The sequence below is a fragment of the Perna viridis genome, chromosome 13, assembly GCF_037379345.1.
Source record: "Perna viridis isolate PV_CMFRI_1.1 ecotype Kerala chromosome 13, ASM3737934v1, whole genome shotgun sequence".
In the NCBI taxonomy this organism is placed as follows: domain Eukaryota; kingdom Metazoa; phylum Mollusca; class Bivalvia; order Mytilida; family Mytilidae; genus Perna; species Perna viridis.
This window is the reverse complement of record NC_142457.1, coordinates 33,150,255-33,171,663: the sequence shown is the minus strand read 5'-3', so window position 1 is coordinate 33,171,663 and position 21,409 is coordinate 33,150,255. Positions and strand designations below refer to the sequence as shown.

Here is a 21,409-nt window from a genome sequence, read left to right as displayed (position 1 = left end):
AGTAACTTTTCATTGGACAGTTTGTGTGTGACGAGGAATGGAATGTTTTGTAAGAAAGAAAAAAAGGGGGCTCAATTTTTCAAATATAGGAAATAATTCACGGCAAATAATAGACGTTTCACAAATCGTACACACAGACAACGCATGTTTAAACATGATTTATAAAACAACATAGTTATTTGCACATATGTGCAGATAACTTATAAGGCACATCGCCTTATAACTCAATGCATTGACATAAATTCGCATATATATATATATATGTGTGTGTGTGTGTGTGTGTGTGTGCATGTAGCCGCTGTAAAACGCACCAGGTCGCAGAATAATGCCAAATTTCTGTATTTCTTTCTGTTTCGATTATTTTAAAATAACAGAGAAAGTTTTTCAATATACTACTGTGTTGGAAGTCAGACTATTGACGGTCCTTTATACGGGGGAATTTATCCTATTTATTTTCTTTTTTCTTTTTATTTCATTGCAGTGAAGATCGGTGTCGGACTTTTCAATTATGAAAAAGGTCCACTTAAATGCGAGCGAATGTCTGGATTGTGTATCCGGTGAGTGCACAGAATGCAAAAATAAAGCAAAAAAAAAAAATTTATATATAACAAAAAAGTGATAATGATAATAAAAAATATATTGTGTTTATGGCTGAGCGAAATTCTCCGGTTCAGACGACAGGGCTTAAGGAATTTTATGAGGTGATAATTAAAATACTAAGGTATTATAGAGAATTGCTGAAAGGTGTGAGTAGTGCTAACTCTTAGTAACCGGCTTTACGTATTCACTTATACGGCCAATGTATAATGTGTTAAGATGTGTATTGTTCAGAAAGTAAACGCGAATTGACCCTTAAAAAGAAAAAAAAAATATTATGATAAAAAAAAAAATAACGAATAAAAAGTATCAGAAAAAAAAATGACATTAGTCTTTGATAATTTTATATGAAGAAAAGGAAAAAGTTAATATAGATGTAATAATAGAATTTTTAAACATAAAGGGAAGGTGTTTCCATGGACAGAGATACACTTACATTCATATATGAACACATATTTATTAAAAAAAAATTACCACGAAATGCATGAAAGTTGCACACAACGATTACATTTTTATTCCAAATGTATAAATGGAATGAGTTCATGTGTATTGTAAATCCGTCAACGCTATGACGAGAAAGCAATTTGGTCTATTGAAATCACATTTTATGAAAAATAGATAGAGAATATTTGTACACGTATAAACTTATACAAAATATGTGAGATAAAAACTTTTTCGGAAAGGGAAAGATGGTTGTTGAACGGTATGCCTTTATTTATTAGGCGCAATTACTTGGTGTTTTCTAGGTACAGACAGGTGTAAAAAAAGGGTGTGTTACATTTTTTATTCGTGTATTATTAGACTGGATTACATATCAACTTAAAAATCTTTTTTTGAAGATTTGTGTGGCCCTTAAAAGGGCCGTTTTCATAATGTGAAAAGTCACACATTAAGCACGTTCTCCGCGAATTCTGCGTGCAAGCTGAATGTCCTTGGGCATGATTGTGACTCTCTTGGCGTGGATGGCGCACAAGTTGGTGTCTTCAAAAAGACCGACCAAGTAAGCTTCACTAGCTTCCTGGAGTGCCATGACGGCGGAGCTCTGGAATCTGAGATCAGTTTTGAAGTCCTGAGCGATTTCTCTGACTAATCTCTGGAATGGGAGTTTTCTGATGAGAAGCTCGGTGCTCTTTTGATATCTTCTGATTTCTCTCAATGCGACAGTTCCAGGTCTGTATCTGTGTGGTTTCTTGACTCCTCCAGTAGCGGGTGCGCTCTTACGAGCAGCCTTAGTTGCCAGTTGTTTCCTTGGAGCCTTTCCTCCGGTGGACTTACGAGCGGTTTGCTTTGTACGAGCCATTACGAACGATGTATGATTTCAATAACCGAACGGTGATAATACTGTAGCCTTGAGGGTCGGCTTTTGTCGTCGTATAAATTTGACAAGCAAGTTCATTATTGGTCGGTCGAAGCAATAAAACTCACTGTGATTGGTTATCATTCAGGTAATTTCATTGGAGGAATTGGGAAAACTTTCAATCCACCATTCTATTCATGTTTGAGCTTTGATGACATGTTATCAAGATTATCAAAAACAATTACATTAATAGTTAATTAGATTCACCAACTTACATCTGATGTCACTCACAATTAGTCACATTTCTGTAGCAATTAGTACATACTATTACTACAAGCATTTATCATGGTTTTTACAAAAAATATTTTAGTAACAAACTAATTTTAAAAAATACAAATTATTTTTTTAAGAATCTATTTATCTTGTGTGCAATAGTTATAGTACGTGGTAAATGGGAAATTGATTCTCTTTGAATTAGTACTCCATTCTACTTTTCATCGAGAACTAGCCTGCATAAAACACATACTTAAAATGAGTTATATGGACTCGCGTTAGTAAACATACAACCCACAGGAAAATGCACGGATAAGTATATGCACATTTAGTAGAGGGCCAGAATTCTACACACACAACAGATAACTGAAACTCTACGATGCCCTCGCGTGGCTGCGTTTTTTAACGTTGTTTATTTTTTTTTTATTTTTTTTTTTTTATATTTTTTGTTTTTGTTTTTGTGAAATGCATATTAATTCTTGAATTGCATAGTTATTGTGTATAGTAATACACGTATTTATGTCCGGCCGAAAAAAAAGGCATATAGGGAAGCTGAGGGAGTGGGGGGGGGGTGGTTATAAACTCAGTTTTAGTTGTTTTATAGTGCAAGTACACACATCAATTTAAGAATCTTTTTGAAAAGTGTTGGTGGCCCTGAAAAGGGCCGTTATATCCGATAGTTCAAAGAACTAAATTATTTATTTTGCAGCCTTTTGAGTCTCTTCTTGGGCAATAGAACAGCCTGGATGTTTGGCAGTACGCCACCCTGGGCAATGGTGACACCGGAGAGCAGTTTGTTCAGTTCCTCGTCGTTTCTGATGGCCAGCTGGAGGTGACGGGGGATGATTCTGCTCTTCTTGTTGTCACGGGCAGCATTACCTGCCAATTCCAAAACTTCAGCGGCCAAATATTCCATAACAGCGGCGAGATAAACAGGGGCTCCAGCGCCTACCCTCTCTCCATAGTTGCCTTTCCTCAATAGTCTGTGGATACGACCGACAGGGAACTGAAGTCCAGCACGGGACGACCTGCTCTTGGCCTTAGATTTGGCTTTGCCTCCCTTTCCACGTCCAGACATATTGTATTATTTGTGAATTGTTCAGTTTCAAATAAATAAACATAATACTTAAAATATGCAATTTTCCATTTATAGATGCAAACGGATTGGAATGATATCATATGTATGAACCAATCAGTATCACTGTTCTGGCTTGTACTTGGTGTTTTCCGCGAGGTTCGCGCAAACATAATTTCAATCCACTTGGTCGTTTTAAATTGAAATTAGACCGAACTAGTGGGTATTATTCACTGTGTTATTATCAGAGATTAAATATGCCGCCTAAAGCAACTGGATCAAAAGGAGCAAAGAAGGCCGTGACCAAGACGAAAGCTGCACGTGCCGGAGGTGACAAGAAAAGGAAGAGAAGGAGAAGGGAGTCTTATGGAATCTACATCTACAAAGTTCTCCGACAAGTCCATCCGGACACTGGTGTCTCTTCAAAGGCAATGTCAATCATGAACAGTTTTGTCAATGATATCTTTGAGAGAATCGCCGCCGAGGCTTCGCGTCTGGCTCACTACAATAAAAGATCAACTATTACATCTCGGGAGATTCAGACTGCTGTACGTCTTCTGTTGCCGGGAGAATTAGCCAAACACGCTGTTAGCGAAGGGACCAAAGCCGTCACAAAGTACACCAGCAGCAAATAAACTTGCAGTGACGGTCTTCATACTTAACGGCCCTTTTCAGGGCCACCAAAATCTTTCAAAAAGATTCTTATGTTGATACGTTGCAAAACTGTTTATACTCTGAACTTGAATAAGAACAAATGCACACAGAAATCGTATAATCAGAAAAATAAGACTGAAAAGATTTCTTCGCCGTAGAATCAACTCCTTTACATATGAAAGCCACGCATCTAATAAGTTGATTACAAGTCAGGCTCAATAAAATAAATATGATTTCTTTCAAAAAGTGTAGATAGTTACGATACATGTACAGATGTTTGAATTTTTTAATTGAAAATAATAAAATCGGCGGTAAAAGTACATTAGCGTTCACCTTACTACAACGAAATGTGTGAAATCGACACTGAACACTACTCACTAATCGGCATGTGCAATACACAGTCTTAGTCAATAGTTGTTTTTTTGAGCAGTTTTAATAGTGAATGTTGTTGTACATAGATATGTTTTTTCTTGGGTGTCTACTGTGCAGTGATTTATAACAATAAAATGATAAACATTATTCTCAAAATGTTATTGTTGTATGCCATGGGTGTTTTAATTAGAGAAGTTATTTGCTGCATATAACATCAATATCAGAATCTTTTTGAAATATTTTGGTGGCCCTGAAAAGGGCCGTTGTTGTTATTTCTAATGGAAGCTGCTCAACCTCCGAAGCCGTATAGAGTGCGTCCTTGTCTCTTCAGGGCATAGACGACATCCATAGCTGTGACAGTTTTTCTCTTGGCATGCTCGGTGTAGGTGACTGCATCACGAATTACATTTTCCAAGAAAACTTTCAACACACCACGAGTCTCTTCATAGATAAGCCCAGAGATACGTTTGACACCACCTCTTCGTGCAAGACGACGGATAGCTGGTTTGGTGATACCTTGGATGTTATCACGCAAAACTTTCCTGTGTCGTTTGGCGCCTCCTTTTCCTAGTCCTTTACCTCCTTTACCGCGACCCGACATGGTAATTATGTAATAAAACTATATCGGTACATGATTGATGCCGGCAGGACAAAAATAATATATATAACTAGCGCGACCGTGATAGAAAGCCAATCAAGTATTTGTTAAGTAACTTTTCATTGGACAGTTTGTGTGTGACGAGGAATGGAATGTTTTGTAAGAAAGAAAAAAAGGGGGCTCAATTTTTCAAATATAGGAAATAATTCACGGCAAATAATAGACGTTTCACAAATCGTACACACAGACAACGCATGTTTAAACATGATTTATAAAACAACATAGTTATTTGCACATATGTGCAGATAACTTATAAGGCACATCGCCTTATAACTCAATGCATTGACATAAATTCGCATATATATATATATATGTGTGTGTGTGTGTGTGTGTGTGTGTGTGCATGTAGCCGCTGTAAAACGCACCAGGTCGCAGAATAATGCCAAATTTCTGTATTTCTTTCTGTTTCGATTATTTTAAAATAACAGAGAAAGTTTTTCAATATACTACTGTGTTGGAAGTCAGACTATTGACGGTCCTTTATACGGGGGAATTTATCCTATTTATTTTCTTTTTTCTTTTTATTTCATTGCAGTGAAGATCGGTGTCGGACTTTTCAATTATGAAAAAGGTCCACTTAAATGCGAGCGAATGTCTGGATTGTGTATCCGGTGAGTGCACAGAATGCAAAAATAAAGCAAAAAAAAAAAATTTATATATAACAAAAAAGTGATAATGATAATAAAAAATATATTGTGTTTATGGCTGAGCGAAATTCTCCGGTTCAGACGACAGGGCTTAAGGAATTTTATGAGGTGATAATTAAAATACTAAGGTATTATAGAGAATTGCTGAAAGGTGTGAGTAGTGCTAACTCTTAGTAACCGGCTTTACGTATTCACTTATACGGCCAATGTATAATGTGTTAAGATGTGTATTGTTCAGAAAGTAAACGCGAATTGACCCTTAAAAAGAAAAAAAAAATATTATGATAAAAAAAAAAATAACGAATAAAAAGTATCAGAAAAAAAAATGACATTAGTCTTTGATAATTTTATATGAAGAAAAGGAAAAAGTTAATATAGATGTAATAATAGAATTTTTAAACATAAAGGGAAGGTGTTTCCATGGACAGAGATACACTTACATTCATATATGAACACATATTTATTAAAAAAAAATTACCACGAAATGCATGAAAGTTGCACACAACGATTACATTTTTATTCCAAATGTATAAATGGAATGAGTTCATGTGTATTGTAAATCCGTCAACGCTATGACGAGAAAGCAATTTGGTCTATTGAAATCACATTTTATGAAAAATAGATAGAGAATATTTGTACACGTATAAACTTATACAAAATATGTGAGATAAAAACTTTTTCGGAAAGGGAAAGATGGTTGTTGAACGGTATGCCTTTATTTATTAGGCGCAATTACTTGGTGTTTTCTAGGTACAGACAGGTGTAAAAAAAGGGTGTGTTACATTTTTTATTCGTGTATTATTAGACTGGATTACATATCAACTTAAAAATCTTTTTTTGAAGATTTGTGTGGCCCTTAAAAGGGCCGTTTTCATAATGTGAAAAGTCACACATTAAGCACGTTCTCCGCGAATTCTGCGTGCAAGCTGAATGTCCTTGGGCATGATTGTGACTCTCTTGGCGTGGATGGCGCACAAGTTGGTGTCTTCAAAAAGACCGACCAAGTAAGCTTCACTAGCTTCCTGGAGTGCCATGACGGCGGAGCTCTGGAATCTGAGATCAGTTTTGAAGTCCTGAGCGATTTCTCTGACTAATCTCTGGAATGGGAGTTTTCTGATGAGAAGCTCGGTGCTCTTTTGATATCTTCTGATTTCTCTCAATGCGACAGTTCCAGGTCTGTATCTGTGTGGTTTCTTGACTCCTCCAGTAGCGGGTGCGCTCTTACGAGCAGCCTTAGTTGCCAGTTGTTTCCTTGGAGCCTTTCCTCCGGTGGACTTACGAGCGGTTTGCTTTGTACGAGCCATTACGAACGATGTATGATTTCAATAACCGAACGGTGATAATACTGTAGCCTTGAGGGTCGGCTTTTGTCGTCGTATAAATTTGACAAGCAAGTTCATTATTGGTCGGTCGAAGCAATAAAACTCACTGTGATTGGTTATCATTCAGGTAATTTCATTGGAGGAATTGGGAAAACTTTCAATCCACCATTCTATTCATGTTTGAGCTTTGATGACATGTTATCAAGATTATCAAAAACAATTACATTAATAGTTAATTAGATTCACCAACTTACATCTGATGTCACTCACAATTAGTCACATTTCTGTAGCAATTAGTACATACTATTACTACAAGCATTTATCATGGTTTTTACAAAAAATATTTTAGTAACAAACTAATTTTAAAAAATACAAATTATTTTTTTAAGAATCTATTTATCTTGTGTGCAATAGTTATAGTACGTGGTAAATGGGAAATTGATTCTCTTTGAATTAGTACTCCATTCTACTTTTCATCGAGAACTAGCCTGCATAAAACACATACTTAAAATGAGTTATATGGACTCGCGTTAGTAAACATACAACCCACAGGAAAATGCACGGATAAGTATATGCACATTTAGTAGAGGGCCAGAATTCTACACACACAACAGATAACTGAAACTCTACGATGCCCTCGCGTGGCTGCGTTTTTTAACGTTGTTTATTTTTTTTTTATTTTTTTTTTTTTATATTTTTTGTTTTTGTTTTTGTGAAATGCATATTAATTCTTGAATTGCATAGTTATTGTGTATAGTAATACACGTATTTATGTCCGGCCGAAAAAAAAGGCATATAGGGAAGCTGAGGGAGTGGGGGGGGGGTGGTTATAAACTCAGTTTTAGTTGTTTTATAGTGCAAGTACACACATCAATTTAAGAATCTTTTTGAAAAGTGTTGGTGGCCCTGAAAAGGGCCGTTATATCCGATAGTTCAAAGAACTAAATTATTTATTTTGCAGCCTTTTGAGTCTTCTTGGGCAATAGAACAGCCTGGATGTTTGGCAGTACGCCACCCTGGGCAATGGTGACACCGGAGAGCAGTTTGTTCAGTTCCTCGTCGTTTCTGATGGCCAGCTGGAGGTGACGGGGGATGATTCTGCTCTTCTTGTTGTCACGGGCAGCATTACCTGCCAATTCCAAAACTTCAGCGGCCAAATATTCCATAACAGCGGCGAGATAAACAGGGGCTCCAGCGCCTACCCTCTCTCCATAGTTGCCTTTCCTCAATAGTCTGTGGATACGACCGACAGGGAACTGAAGTCCAGCACGGGACGACCTGCTCTTGGCCTTAGATTTGGCTTTGCCTCCCTTTCCACGTCCAGACATATTGTATTATTTGTGAATTGTTCAGTTTCAAATAAATAAACATAATACTTAAAATATGCAATTTTCCATTTATAGATGCAAACGGATTGGAATGATATCATATGTATGAACCAATCAGTATCACTGTTCTGGCTTGTACTTGGTGTTTTCCGCGAGGTTCGCGCAAACATAATTTCAATCCACTTGGTCGTTTTAAATTGAAATTAGACCGAACTAGTGGGTATTATTCACTGTGTTATTATCAGAGATTAAATATGCCGCCTAAAGCAACTGGATCAAAAGGAGCAAAGAAGGCCGTGACCAAGACGAAAGCTGCACGTGCCGGAGGTGACAAGAAAAGGAAGAGAAGGAGAAGGGAGTCTTATGGAATCTACATCTACAAAGTTCTCCGACAAGTCCATCCGGACACTGGTGTCTCTTCAAAGGCAATGTCAATCATGAACAGTTTTGTCAATGATATCTTTGAGAGAATCGCCGCCGAGGCTTCGCGTCTGGCTCACTACAATAAAAGATCAACTATTACATCTCGGGAGATTCAGACTGCTGTACGTCTTCTGTTGCCGGGAGAATTAGCCAAACACGCTGTTAGCGAAGGGACCAAAGCCGTCACAAAGTACACCAGCAGCAAATAAACTTGCAGTGACGGTCTTCATACTTAACGGCCCTTTTCAGGGCCACCAAAATCTTTCAAAAAGATTCTTATGTTGATACGTTGCAAAACTGTTTATACTCTGAACTTGAATAAGAACAAATGCACACAGAAATCGTATAATCAGAAAAATAAGACTGAAAAGATTTCTTCGCCGTAGAATCAACTCCTTTACATATGAAAGCCACGCATCTAATAAGTTGATTACAAGTCAGGCTCAATAAAATAAATATGATTTCTTTCAAAAAGTGTAGATAGTTACGATACATGTACAGATGTTTGAATTTTTTAATTGAAAATAATAAAATCGGCGGTAAAAGTACATTAGCGTTCACCTTACTACAACGAAATGTGTGAAATCGACACTGAACACTACTCACTAATCGGCATGTGCAATACACAGTCTTAGTCAATAGTTGTTTTTTTGAGCAGTTTTAATAGTGAATGTTGTTGTACATAGATATGTTTTTTCTTGGGTGTCTACTGTGCAGTGATTTATAACAATAAAATGATAAACATTATTCTCAAAATGTTATTGTTGTATGCCATGGGTGTTTTAATTAGAGAAGTTATTTGCTGCATATAACATCAATATCAGAATCTTTTTGAAATATTTTGGTGGCCCTGAAAAGGGCCGTTGTTGTTATTTCTAATGGAAGCTGCTCAACCTCCGAAGCCGTATAGAGTGCGTCCTTGTCTCTTCAGGGCATAGACGACATCCATAGCTGTGACAGTTTTTCTCTTGGCATGCTCGGTGTAGGTGACTGCATCACGAATTACATTTTCCAAGAAAACTTTCAACACACCACGAGTCTCTTCATAGATAAGCCCAGAGATACGTTTGACACCACCTCTTCGTGCAAGACGACGGATAGCTGGTTTGGTGATACCTTGGATGTTATCACGCAAAACTTTCCTGTGTCGTTTGGCGCCTCCTTTTCCTAGTCCTTTACCTCCTTTACCGCGACCCGACATGGTAATTATATAATAAAACTATATCGGTACATGATTGATGCCGGCAGGACAAAAATAATATATATAACTAGCGCGACCGTGATAGAAAGCCAATCAAGTATTTGTTAAGTAACTTTTCATTGGACAGTTTGTGTGTGACGAGGAATGGAATGTTTTGTAAGAAAGAAAAAAAGGGGGCTCAATTTTTCAAATATAGGAAATAATTCACGGCAAATAATAGACGTTTCACAAATCGTACACACAGACAACGCATGTTTAAACATGATTTATAAAACAACATAGTTATTTGCACATATGTGCAGATAACTTATAAGGCACATCGCCTTATAACTCAATGCATTGACATAAATTCGCATATATATATATATATGTGTGTGTGTGTGTGTGTGTGTGTGTGCATGTAGCCGCTGTAAAACGCACCAGGTCGCAGAATAATGCCAAATTTCTGTATTTCTTTCTGTTTCGATTATTTTAAAATAACAGAGAAAGTTTTTCAATATACTACTGTGTTGGAAGTCAGACTATTGACGGTCCTTTATACGGGGGAATTTATCCTATTTATTTTCTTTTTTCTTTTTATTTCATTGCAGTGAAGATCGGTGTCGGACTTTTCAATTATGAAAAAGGTCCACTTAAATGCGAGCGAATGTCTGGATTGTGTATCCGGTGAGTGCACAGAATGCAAAAATAAAGCAAAAAAAAAAAATTTATATATAACAAAAAAGTGATAATGATAATAAAAAATATATTGTGTTTATGGCTGAGCGAAATTCTCCGGTTCAGACGACAGGGCTTAAGGAATTTTATGAGGTGATAATTAAAATACTAAGGTATTATAGAGAATTGCTGAAAGGTGTGAGTAGTGCTAACTCTTAGTAACCGGCTTTACGTATTCACTTATACGGCCAATGTATAATGTGTTAAGATGTGTATTGTTCAGAAAGTAAACGCGAATTGACCCTTAAAAAGAAAAAAAAAATATTATGATAAAAAAAAAAATAACGAATAAAAAGTATCAGAAAAAAAAATGACATTAGTCTTTGATAATTTTATATGAAGAAAAGGAAAAAGTTAATATAGATGTAATAATAGAATTTTTAAACATAAAGGGAAGGTGTTTCCATGGACAGAGATACACTTACATTCATATATGAACACATATTTATTAAAAAAAAATTACCACGAAATGCATGAAAGTTGCACACAACGATTACATTTTTATTCCAAATGTATAAATGGAATGAGTTCATGTGTATTGTAAATCCGTCAACGCTATGACGAGAAAGCAATTTGGTCTATTGAAATCACATTTTATGAAAAATAGATAGAGAATATTTGTACACGTATAAACTTATACAAAATATGTGAGATAAAAACTTTTTCGGAAAGGGAAAGATGGTTGTTGAACGGTATGCCTTTATTTATTAGGCGCAATTACTTGGTGTTTTCTAGGTACAGACAGGTGTAAAAAAAGGGTGTGTTACATTTTTTATTCGTGTATTATTAGACTGGATTACATATCAACTTAAAAATCTTTTTTTGAAGATTTGTGTGGCCCTTAAAAGGGCCGTTTTCATAATGTGAAAAGTCACACATTAAGCACGTTCTCCGCGAATTCTGCGTGCAAGCTGAACGTCCTTGGGCATGATTGTGACTCTCTTGGCGTGGATGGCGCACAAGTTGGTGTCTTCAAAAAGACCGACCAAGTAAGCTTCACTAGCTTCCTGGAGTGCCATGACGGCGGAGCTCTGGAATCTGAGATCAGTTTTGAAGTCCTGAGCGATTTCTCTGACTAATCTCTGGAATGGGAGTTTTCTGATGAGAAGCTCGGTGCTCTTTTGATATCTTCTGATTTCTCTCAATGCGACAGTTCCAGGTCTGTATCTGTGTGGTTTCTTGACTCCTCCAGTAGCGGGTGCGCTCTTACGAGCAGCCTTAGTTGCCAGTTGTTTCCTTGGAGCCTTTCCTCCGGTGGACTTACGAGCGGTTTGCTTTGTACGAGCCATTACGAACGATGTATGATTTCAATAACCGAACGGTGATAATACTGTAGCCTTGAGGGTCGGCTTTTGTCGTCGTATAAATTTGACAAGCAAGTTCATTATTGGTCGGTCGAAGCAATAAAACTCACTGTGATTGGTTATCATTCAGGTAATTTCATTGGAGGAATTGGGAAAACTTTCAATCCACCATTCTATTCATGTTTGAGCTTTGATGACATGTTATCAAGATTATCAAAAACAATTACATTAATAGTTAATTAGATTCACCAACTTACATCTGATGTCACTCACAATTAGTCACATTTCTGTAGCAATTAGTACATACTATTACTACAAGCATTTATCATGGTTTTTACAAAAAATATTTTAGTAACAAACTAATTTTAAAAAATACAAATTATTTTTTTAAGAATCTATTTATCTTGTGTGCAATAGTTATAGTACGTGGTAAATGGGAAATTGATTCTCTTTGAATTAGTACTCCATTCTACTTTTCATCGAGAACTAGCCTGCATAAAACACATACTTAAAATGAGTTATATGGACTCGCGTTAGTAAACATACAACCCACAGGAAAATGCACGGATAAGTATATGCACATTTAGTAGAGGGCCAGAATTCTACACACACAACAGATAACTGAAACTCTACGATGCCCTCGCGTGGCTGCGTTTTTTAACGTTGTTTATTTTTTTTTTATTTTTTTTTTTTATATTTTTTGTTTTTGTTTTTGTGAAATGCATATTAATTCTTGAATTGCATAGTTATTGTGTATAGTAATACACGTATTTATGTCCGGCCGAAAAAAAAGGCATATAGGGAAGCTGAGGGAGTGGGGGGGGGGTGGTTATAAACTCAGTTTTAGTTGTTTTATAGTGCAAGTACACACATCAATTTAAGAATCTTTTTGAAAAGTGTTGGTGGCCCTGAAAAGGGCCGTTATATCCGATAGTTCAAAGAACTAAATTATTTATTTTGCAGCCTTTTGAGTCTTCTTGGGCAATAGAACAGCCTGGATGTTTGGCAGTACGCCACCCTGGGCAATGGTGACACCGGAGAGCAGTTTGTTCAGTTCCTCGTCGTTTCTGATGGCCAGCTGGAGGTGACGGGGGATGATTCTGCTCTTCTTGTTGTCACGGGCAGCATTACCTGCCAATTCCAAAACTTCAGCGGCCAAATATTCCATAACAGCGGCGAGATAAACAGGGGCTCCAGCGCCTACCCTCTCTCCATAGTTGCCTTTCCTCAATAGTCTGTGGATACGACCGACAGGGAACTGAAGTCCAGCACGGGACGACCTGCTCTTGGCCTTAGATTTGGCTTTGCCTCCCTTTCCACGTCCAGACATATTGTATTATTTGTGAATTGTTCAGTTTCAAATAAATAAACATAATACTTAAAATATGCAATTTTCCATTTATAGATGCAAACGGATTGGAATGATATCATATGTATGAACCAATCAGTATCACTGTTCTGGCTTGTACTTGGTGTTTTCCGCGAGGTTCGCGCAAACATAATTTCAATCCACTTGGTCGTTTTAAATTGAAATTAGACCGAACTAGTGGGTATTATTCACTGTGTTATTATCAGAGATTAAATATGCCGCCTAAAGCAACTGGATCAAAAGGAGCAAAGAAGGCCGTGACCAAGACGAAAGCTGCACGTGCCGGAGGTGACAAGAAAAGGAAGAGAAGGAGAAGGGAGTCTTATGGAATCTACATCTACAAAGTTCTCCGACAAGTCCATCCGGACACTGGTGTCTCTTCAAAGGCAATGTCAATCATGAACAGTTTTGTCAATGATATCTTTGAGAGAATCGCCGCCGAGGCTTCGCGTCTGGCTCACTACAATAAAAGATCAACTATTACATCTCGGGAGATTCAGACTGCTGTACGTCTTCTGTTGCCGGGAGAATTAGCCAAACACGCTGTTAGCGAAGGGACCAAAGCCGTCACAAAGTACACCAGCAGCAAATAAACTTGCAGTGACGGTCTTCATACTTAACGGCCCTTTTCAGGGCCACCAAAATCTTTCAAAAAGATTCTTATGTTGATACGTTGCAAAACTGTTTATACTCTGAACTTGAATAAGAACAAATGCACACAGAAATCGTATAATCAGAAAAATAAGACTGAAAAGATTTCTTCGCCGTAGAATCAACTCCTTTACATATGAAAGCCACGCATCTAATAAGTTGATTACAAGTCAGGCTCAATAAAATAAATATGATTTCTTTCAAAAAGTGTAGATAGTTACGATACATGTACAGATGTTTGAATTTTTTAATTGAAAATAATAAAATCGGCGGTAAAAGTACATTAGCGTTCACCTTACTACAACGAAATGTGTGAAATCGACACTGAACACTACTCACTAATCGGCATGTGCAATACACAGTCTTAGTCAATAGTTGTTTTTTTGAGCAGTTTTAATAGTGAATGTTGTTGTACATAGATATGTTTTTTCTTGGGTGTCTACTGTGCAGTGATTTATAACAATAAAATGATAAACATTATTCTCAAAATGTTATTGTTGTATGCCATGGGTGTTTTAATTAGAGAAGTTATTTGCTGCATATAACATCAATATCAGAATCTTTTTGAAATATTTTGGTGGCCCTGAAAAGGGCCGTTGTTGTTATTTCTAATGGAAGCTGCTCAACCTCCGAAGCCGTATAGAGTGCGTCCTTGTCTCTTCAGGGCATAGACGACATCCATAGCTGTGACAGTTTTTCTCTTGGCATGCTCGGTGTAGGTGACTGCATCACGAATTACATTTTCCAAGAAAACTTTCAACACACCACGAGTCTCTTCATAGATAAGCCCAGAGATACGTTTGACACCACCTCTTCGTGCAAGACGACGGATAGCTGGTTTGGTGATACCTTGGATGTTATCACGCAAAACTTTCCTGTGTCGTTTGGCGCCTCCTTTTCCTAGTCCTTTACCTCCTTTACCGCGACCCGACATGGTAATTATGTAATAAAACTATATCGGTACATGATTGATGCCGGCAGGACAAAAATAATATATATAACTAGCGCGACCGTGATAGAAAGCCAATCAAGTATTTGTTAAGTAACTTTTCATTGGACAGTTTGTGTGTGACGAGGAATGGAATGTTTTGTAAGAAAGAAAAAAAGGGGGCTCAATTTTTCAAATATAGGAAATAATTCACGGCAAATAATAGACGTTTCACAAATCGTACACACAGACAACGCATGTTTAAACATGATTTATAAAACAACATAGTTATTTGCACATATGTGCAGATAACTTATAAGGCACATCGCCTTATAACTCAATGCATTGACATAAATTCGCATATATATATATATATGTGTGTGTGTGTGTGTGTGTGTGTGTGTGCATGTAGCCGCTGTAAAACGCACCAGGTCGCAGAATAATGCCAAATTTCTGTATTTCTTTCTGTTTCGATTATTTTAAAATAACAGAGAAAGTTTTTCAATATACTACTGTGTTGGAAGTCAGACTATTGACGGTCCTTTATACGGGGGAATTTATCCTATTTATTTTCTTTTTTCTTTTTATTTCATTGCAGTGAAGATCGGTGTCGGACTTTTCAATTATGAAAAAGGTCCACTTAAATGCGAGCGAATGTCTGGATTGTGTATCCGGTGAGTGCACAGAATGCAAAAATAAAGCAAAAAAAAAAAATTTATATATAACAAAAAAGTGATAATGATAATAAAAAATATATTGTGTTTATGGCTGAGCGAAATTCTCCGGTTCAGACGACAGGGCTTAAGGAATTTTATGAGGTGATAATTAAAATACTAAGGTATTATAGAGAATTGCTGAAAGGTGTGAGTAGTGCTAACTCTTAGTAACCGGCTTTACGTATTCACTTATACGGCCAATGTATAATGTGTTAAGATGTGTATTGTTCAGAAAGTAAACGCGAATTGACCCTTAAAAAGAAAAAAAAAATATTATGATAAAAAAAAAAATAACGAATAAAAAGTATCAGAAAAAAAAATGACATTAGTCTTTGATAATTTTATATGAAGAAAAGGAAAAAGTTAATATAGATGTAATAATAGAATTTTTAAACATAAAGGGAAGGTGTTTCCATGGACAGAGATACACTTACATTCATATATGAACACATATTTATTAAAAAAAAATTACCACGAAATGCATGAAAGTTGCACACAACGATTACATTTTTATTCCAAATGTATAAATGGAATGAGTTCATGTGTATTGTAAATCCGTCAACGCTATGACGAGAAAGCAATTTGGTCTATTGAAATCACATTTTATGAAAAATAGATAGAGAATATTTGTACACGTATAAACTTATACAAAATATGTGAGATAAAAACTTTTTCGGAAAGGGAAAGATGGTTGTTGAACGGTATGCCTTTATTTATTAGGCGCAATTACTTGGTGTTTTCTAGGTACAGACAGGTGTAAAAAAAGGGTGTGTTACATTTTTTATTCGTGTATTATTAGACTGGATTACATATCAACTTAAAAATCTTTTTTTGAAGATTTGTGTGGCCCTTAAAAGGGCCGTTTTCATAATGTGAAAAGTCACACATTAAGCACGTTCTCCGCGAATTCTGCGTGCAAGCTGAACGTCCTTGGGCATGATTGTGACTCTCTTGGCGTGGATGGCGCACAAGTTGGTGTCTTCAAAAAGACCGACCAAGTAAGCTTCACTAGCTTCCTGGAGTGCCATGACGGCGGAGCTCTGGAATCTGAGATCAGTTTTGAAGTCCTGAGCGATTTCTCTGACTAATCTCTGGAATGGGAGTTTTCTGATGAGAAGCTCGGTGCTCTTTTGATATCTTCTGATTTCTCTCAATGCGACAGTTCCAGGTCTGTATCTGTGTGGTTTCTTGACTCCTCCAGTAGCGGGTGCGCTCTTACGAGCAGCCTTAGTTGCCAGTTGTTTCCTTGGAGCCTTTCCTCCGGTGGACTTACGAGCGGTTTGCTTTGTACGAGCCATTACGAACGATGTATGATTTCAATAACCGAACGGTGATAATACTGTAGCCTTGAGGGTCGGCTTTTGTCGTCGTATAAATTTGACAAGCAAGTTCATTATTGGTCGGTCGAAGCAATAAAACTCACTGTGATTGGTTATCATTCAGGTAATTTCATTGGAGGAATTGGGAAAACTTTCAATCCACCATTCTATTCATGTTTGAGCTTTGATGACATGTTATCAAGATTATCAAAAACAATTACATTAATAGTTAATTAGATTCACCAACTTACATCTGATGTCACTCACAATTAGTCACATTTCTGTAGCAATTAGTACATACTATTACTACAAGCATTTATCATGGTTTTTACAAAAAATATTTTAGTAACAAACTAATTTTAAAAAATACAAATTATTTTTTTAAGAATCTATTTATCTTGTGTGCAATAGTTATAGTACGTGGTAAATGGGAAATTGATTCTCTTTGAATTAGTACTCCATTCTACTTTTCATCGAGAACTAGCCTGCATAAAACACATACTTAAAATGAGTTATATGGACTCGCGTTAGTAAACATACAACCCACAGGAAAATGCACGGATAAGTATATGCACATTTAGTAGAGGGCCAGAATTCTACACACACAACAGATAACTGAAACTCTACGATGCCCTCGCGTGGCTGCGTTTTTTAACGTTGTTTATTTTTTTTTTATTTTTTTTTTTTATATTTTTTGTTTTTGTTTTTGTGAAATGCATATTAATTCTTGAATTGCATAGTTATTGTGTATAGTAATACACGTATTTATGTCCGGCCGAAAAAAAAGGCATATAGGGAAGCTGAGGGAGTGGGGGGGGGGTGGTTATAAACTCAGTTTTAGTTGTTTTATAGTGCAAGTACACACATCAATTTAAGAATCTTTTTGAAAAGTGTTGGTGGCCCTGAAAAGGGCCGTTATATCCGATAGTTCAAAGAACTAAATTATTTATTTTGCAGCCTTTTGAGTCTTCTTGGGCAATAGAACAGCCTGGATGTTTGGCAGTACGCCACCCTGGGCAATGGTGACACCGGAGAGCAGTTTGTTCAGTTCCTCGTCGTTTCTGATGGCCAGCTGGAGGTGACGGGGGATGATTCTGCTCTTCTTGTTGTCACGGGCAGCATTACCTGCCAATTCCAAAACTTCAGCGGCCAAATATTCCATAACAGCGGCGAGATAAACAGGGGCTCCAGCGCCTACCCTCTCTCCATAGTTGCCTTTCCTCAATAGTCTGTGGATACGACCGACAGGGAACTGAAGTCCAGCACGGGACGACCTGCTCTTGGCCTTAGATTTGGCTTTGCCTCCCTTTCCACGTCCAGACATATTGTATTATTTGTGAATTGTTCAGTTTCAAATAAATAAACATAATACTTAAAATATGCAATTTTCCATTTATAGATGCAAACGGATTGGAATGATATCATATGTATGAACCAATCAGTATCACTGTTCTGGCTTGTACTTGGTGTTTTCCGCGAGGTTCGCGCAAACATAATTTCAATCCACTTGGTCGTTTTAAATTGAAATTAGACCGAACTAGTGGGTATTATTCACTGTGTTATTATCAGAGATTAAATATGCCGCCTAAAGCAACTGGATCAAAAGGAGCAAAGAAGGCCGTGACCAAGACGAAAGCTGCACGTGCCGGAGGTGACAAGAAAAGGAAGAGAAGGAGAAGGGAGTCTTATGGAATCTACATCTACAAAGTTCTCCGACAAGTCCATCCGGACACTGGTGTCTCTTCAAAGGCAATGTCAATCATGAACAGTTTTGTCAATGATATCTTTGAGAGAATCGCCGCCGAGGCTTCGCGTCTGGCTCACTACAATAAAAGATCAACTATTACATCTCGGGAGATTCAGACTGCTGTACGTCTTCTGTTGCCGGGAGAATTAGCCAAACACGCTGTTAGCGAAGGGACCAAAGCCGTCACAAAGTACACCAGCAGCAAATAAACTTGCAGTGACGGTCTTCATACTTAACGGCCCTTTTCAGGGCCACCAAAATCTTTCAAAAAGATTCTTATGTTGATACGTTGCAAAACTGTTTATACTCTGAACTTGAATAAGAACAAATGCACACAGAAATCGTATAATCAGAAAAATAAGACTGAAAAGATTTCTTCGCCGTAGAATCAACTCCTTTACATATGAAAGCCACGCATCTAATAAGTTGATTACAAGTCAGGCTCAATAAAATAAATATGATTTCTTTCAAAAAGTGTAGATAGTTACGATACATGTACAGATGTTTGAATTTTTTAATTGAAAATAATAAAATCGGCGGTAAAAGTACATTAGCGTTCACCTTACTACAACGAAATGTGTGAAATCGACACTGAACACTACTCACTAATCGGCATGTGCAATACACAGTCTTAGTCAATAGTTGTTTTTTTGAGCAGTTTTAATAGTGAATGTTGTTGTACATAGATATGTTTTTTCTTGGGTGTCTACTGTGCAGTGATTTATAACAATAAAATGATAAACATTATTCTCAAAATGTTATTGTTGTATGCCATGGGTGTTTTAATTAGAGAAGTTATTTGCTGCATATAACATCAATATCAGAATCTTTTTGAAATATTTTGGTGGCCCTGAAAAGGGCCGTTGTTGTTATTTCTAATGGAAGCTGCTCAACCTCCGAAGCCGTATAGAGTGCGTCCTTGTCTCTTCAGGGCATAGACGACATCCATAGCTGTGACAGTTTTTCTCTTGGCATGCTCGGTGTAGGTGACTGCATCACGAATTACATTTTCCAAGAAAACTTTCAACACACCACGAGTCTCTTCATAGATAAGCCCAGAGATACGTTTGACACCACCTCTTCGTGCAAGACGACGGATAGCTGGTTTGGTGATACCTTGGATGTTATCACGCAAAACTTTCCTGTGTCGTTTGGCGCCTCCTTTTCCTAGTCCTTTACCTCCTTTACCGCGACCCGACATGGTAATTATGTAATAAAACTATATCGGTACATGATTGATGCCGGCAGGACAAAAATAATATATATAACTAGCGCGACCGTGATAGAAAGCCAATCAAGTATTTGTTAAGTAACTTTTCATTGGACAGTTTGTGTGTGACGAGGAATGGAATGTTTTGTAAGAAAGAAAAAAAGGGGGCTCAATTTTTCAAATATAGGAAATAATTCACGGCAAATAATAGACGTTTCACAAATCGTACACACAGACAACGCATGTTTAAACATGATTTATAAAACAACATAGTTATTTGCACATATGTGCAGATAACTTATAAGGCACATCGCCTTATAACTCAATGCATTGACATAAATTCGCATATATATATATATATGTGTGTGTGTGTGTGTGTGTGTGTGTGTGCATGTAGCCGCTGTAAAACGCACCAGGTCGCAGAATAATGCCAAATTTCTGTATTTCTTTCTGTTTCGATTATTTTAAAATAACAGAGAAAGTTTTTCAATATACTACTGTGTTGGAAGTCAGACTATTGACGGTCCTTTATACGGGGGAATTTATCCTATTTATTTTCTTTTTTCTTTTTATTTCATTGCAGTGAAGATCGGTGTCGGACTTTTCAATTATGAAAAAGGTCCACTTAAATGCGAGCGAATGTCTGGATTGTGTATCCGGTGAGTGCACAGAATGCAAAAATAAAGCAAAAAAAAAAAATTTATATATAACAAAAAAGTGATAATGATAATAAAAAATATATTGTGTTTATGGCTGAGCGAAATTCTCCGGTTCAGACGACAGGGCTTAAGGAATTTTATGAGGTGATAATTAAAATACTAAGGTATTATAGAGAATTGCTGAAAGGTGTGAGTAGTGCTAACTCTTAGTAACCGGCTTTACGTATTCACTTATACGGCCAATGTATAATGTGTTAAGATGTGTATTGTTCAGAAAGTAAACGCGAATTGACCCTTAAAAAGAAAAAAAAAATATTATGATAAAAAAAAAAATAACGAATAAAAAGTATCAGAAAAAAAAATGACATTAGTCTTTGATAATTTTATATGAAGAAAAGGAAAAAGTTAATATAGATGTAATAATAGAATTTTTAAACATAAAGGGAAGGTGTTTCCATGGACAGAGATACACTTACATTCATATATGAACACATATTTATTAAAAAAAAATTACCACGAAATGCATGAAAGTTGCACACAACGATTACATTTTTATTCCAAATGTATAAATGGAATGAGTTCATGTGTATTGTAAATCCGTCAACGCTATGACGAGAAAGCAATTTGGTCTATTGAAATCACATTTTATGAAAAATAGATAGAGAATATTTGTACACGTATAAACTTATACAAAATATGTGAGATAAAAACTTTTTCGGAAAGGGAAAGATGGTTGTTGAACGGTATGCCTTTATTTATTAGGCGCAATTACTTGGTGTTTTCTAGGTACAGACAGGTGTAAAAAAAGGGTGTGTTACATTTTTTATTCGTGTATTATTAGACTGGATTACATATCAACTTAAAAATCTTTTTTTGAAGATTTGTGTGGCCCTTAAAAGGGCCGTTTTCATAATGTGAAAAGTCACACATTAAGCACGTTCT

The 21,409-nt window shown here is 36.7% G+C and overlaps 8 protein-coding genes and 4 pseudogenes across 8 annotated transcripts; 4 read left to right on the top strand and 8 right to left on the bottom strand.

The window, feature by feature from the left end:
• Positions 1 to 2,861: 2,861 nt before the first annotated feature.
• On the bottom strand, positions 2,862 to 3,245 carry LOC148600420 (histone H2A-like). The gene has a single exon (XM_088558151.1). It carries the CDS (start codon positions 3,243 to 3,245, stop codon positions 2,862 to 2,864), a length of 384 nt encoding a protein of 127 aa, XP_088414277.1.
• A 254-nt stretch (positions 3,246 to 3,499) lies between these two features.
• On the top strand, positions 3,500 to 3,877 carry LOC148600419 (histone H2B pseudogene; annotated as a pseudogene).
• Positions 3,878 to 4,557: 680 nt separating this feature from the next.
• On the bottom strand, positions 4,558 to 4,869 carry LOC148600418 (histone H4). The gene has a single exon (XM_088558149.1). It carries the CDS (start codon positions 4,867 to 4,869, stop codon positions 4,558 to 4,560), a length of 312 nt encoding a protein of 103 aa, XP_088414275.1.
• Positions 4,870 to 7,845: 2,976 nt separating this feature from the next.
• Positions 7,846 to 8,223, bottom strand: LOC148600417 (histone H2A-like). The gene has a single exon (XM_088557855.1). The coding sequence runs from the start codon at positions 8,221 to 8,223 to the stop codon at positions 7,846 to 7,848; it is 378 nt and encodes a 125-aa protein (XP_088413981.1).
• A 254-nt stretch (positions 8,224 to 8,477) lies between these two features.
• On the top strand, positions 8,478 to 8,855 carry LOC148600416 (histone H2B pseudogene; annotated as a pseudogene).
• A 680-nt stretch (positions 8,856 to 9,535) lies between these two features.
• On the bottom strand, positions 9,536 to 9,847 carry LOC148600415 (histone H4). The gene has a single exon (XM_088558148.1). The coding sequence runs from the start codon at positions 9,845 to 9,847 to the stop codon at positions 9,536 to 9,538; it is 312 nt and encodes a 103-aa protein (XP_088414274.1).
• Positions 9,848 to 12,820: 2,973 nt separating this feature from the next.
• LOC148600414 (histone H2A-like) lies at positions 12,821 to 13,198 on the bottom strand. The gene has a single exon (XM_088557859.1). It carries the CDS (start codon positions 13,196 to 13,198, stop codon positions 12,821 to 12,823), a length of 378 nt encoding a protein of 125 aa, XP_088413985.1.
• Positions 13,199 to 13,452: 254 nt separating this feature from the next.
• LOC148600413 (histone H2B pseudogene) lies at positions 13,453 to 13,830 on the top strand (annotated as a pseudogene).
• A 680-nt stretch (positions 13,831 to 14,510) lies between these two features.
• On the bottom strand, positions 14,511 to 14,822 carry LOC148600412 (histone H4). Its single transcript, XM_088558147.1, has one exon. It carries the CDS (start codon positions 14,820 to 14,822, stop codon positions 14,511 to 14,513), a length of 312 nt encoding a protein of 103 aa, XP_088414273.1.
• A 2,975-nt stretch (positions 14,823 to 17,797) lies between these two features.
• On the bottom strand, positions 17,798 to 18,175 carry LOC148600411 (histone H2A-like). Its single transcript, XM_088557860.1, has one exon. It carries the CDS (start codon positions 18,173 to 18,175, stop codon positions 17,798 to 17,800), a length of 378 nt encoding a protein of 125 aa, XP_088413986.1.
• Positions 18,176 to 18,429: 254 nt separating this feature from the next.
• Positions 18,430 to 18,807, top strand: LOC148600410 (histone H2B pseudogene; annotated as a pseudogene).
• A 680-nt stretch (positions 18,808 to 19,487) lies between these two features.
• LOC148600409 (histone H4) lies at positions 19,488 to 19,799 on the bottom strand. The gene has a single exon (XM_088558145.1). The coding sequence runs from the start codon at positions 19,797 to 19,799 to the stop codon at positions 19,488 to 19,490; it is 312 nt and encodes a 103-aa protein (XP_088414271.1).
• Between the last annotated feature and the right edge of the window lie 1,610 nt (positions 19,800 to 21,409).

What these genes read in the sequence shown, in the direction of transcription:
- LOC148600420 (XM_088558151.1), bottom strand. Translation starts at nt 3,245, where the DNA reads ATGTCTGGACGTGGAAAGGGAGGCAAAGCCAAATCTAAGGCCAAGAGC.
- LOC148600418 (XM_088558149.1), bottom strand. Translation starts at nt 4,869, where the DNA reads ATGTCGGGTCGCGGTAAAGGAGGTAAAGGACTAGGAAAAGGAGGCGCC.
- LOC148600417 (XM_088557855.1), bottom strand. Translation starts at nt 8,223, where the DNA reads ATGTCTGGACGTGGAAAGGGAGGCAAAGCCAAATCTAAGGCCAAGAGC.
- LOC148600415 (XM_088558148.1), bottom strand. Translation starts at nt 9,847, where the DNA reads ATGTCGGGTCGCGGTAAAGGAGGTAAAGGACTAGGAAAAGGAGGCGCC.
- LOC148600414 (XM_088557859.1), bottom strand. Translation starts at nt 13,198, where the DNA reads ATGTCTGGACGTGGAAAGGGAGGCAAAGCCAAATCTAAGGCCAAGAGC.
- LOC148600412 (XM_088558147.1), bottom strand. Translation starts at nt 14,822, where the DNA reads ATGTCGGGTCGCGGTAAAGGAGGTAAAGGACTAGGAAAAGGAGGCGCC.
- LOC148600411 (XM_088557860.1), bottom strand. Translation starts at nt 18,175, where the DNA reads ATGTCTGGACGTGGAAAGGGAGGCAAAGCCAAATCTAAGGCCAAGAGC.
- LOC148600409 (XM_088558145.1), bottom strand. Translation starts at nt 19,799, where the DNA reads ATGTCGGGTCGCGGTAAAGGAGGTAAAGGACTAGGAAAAGGAGGCGCC.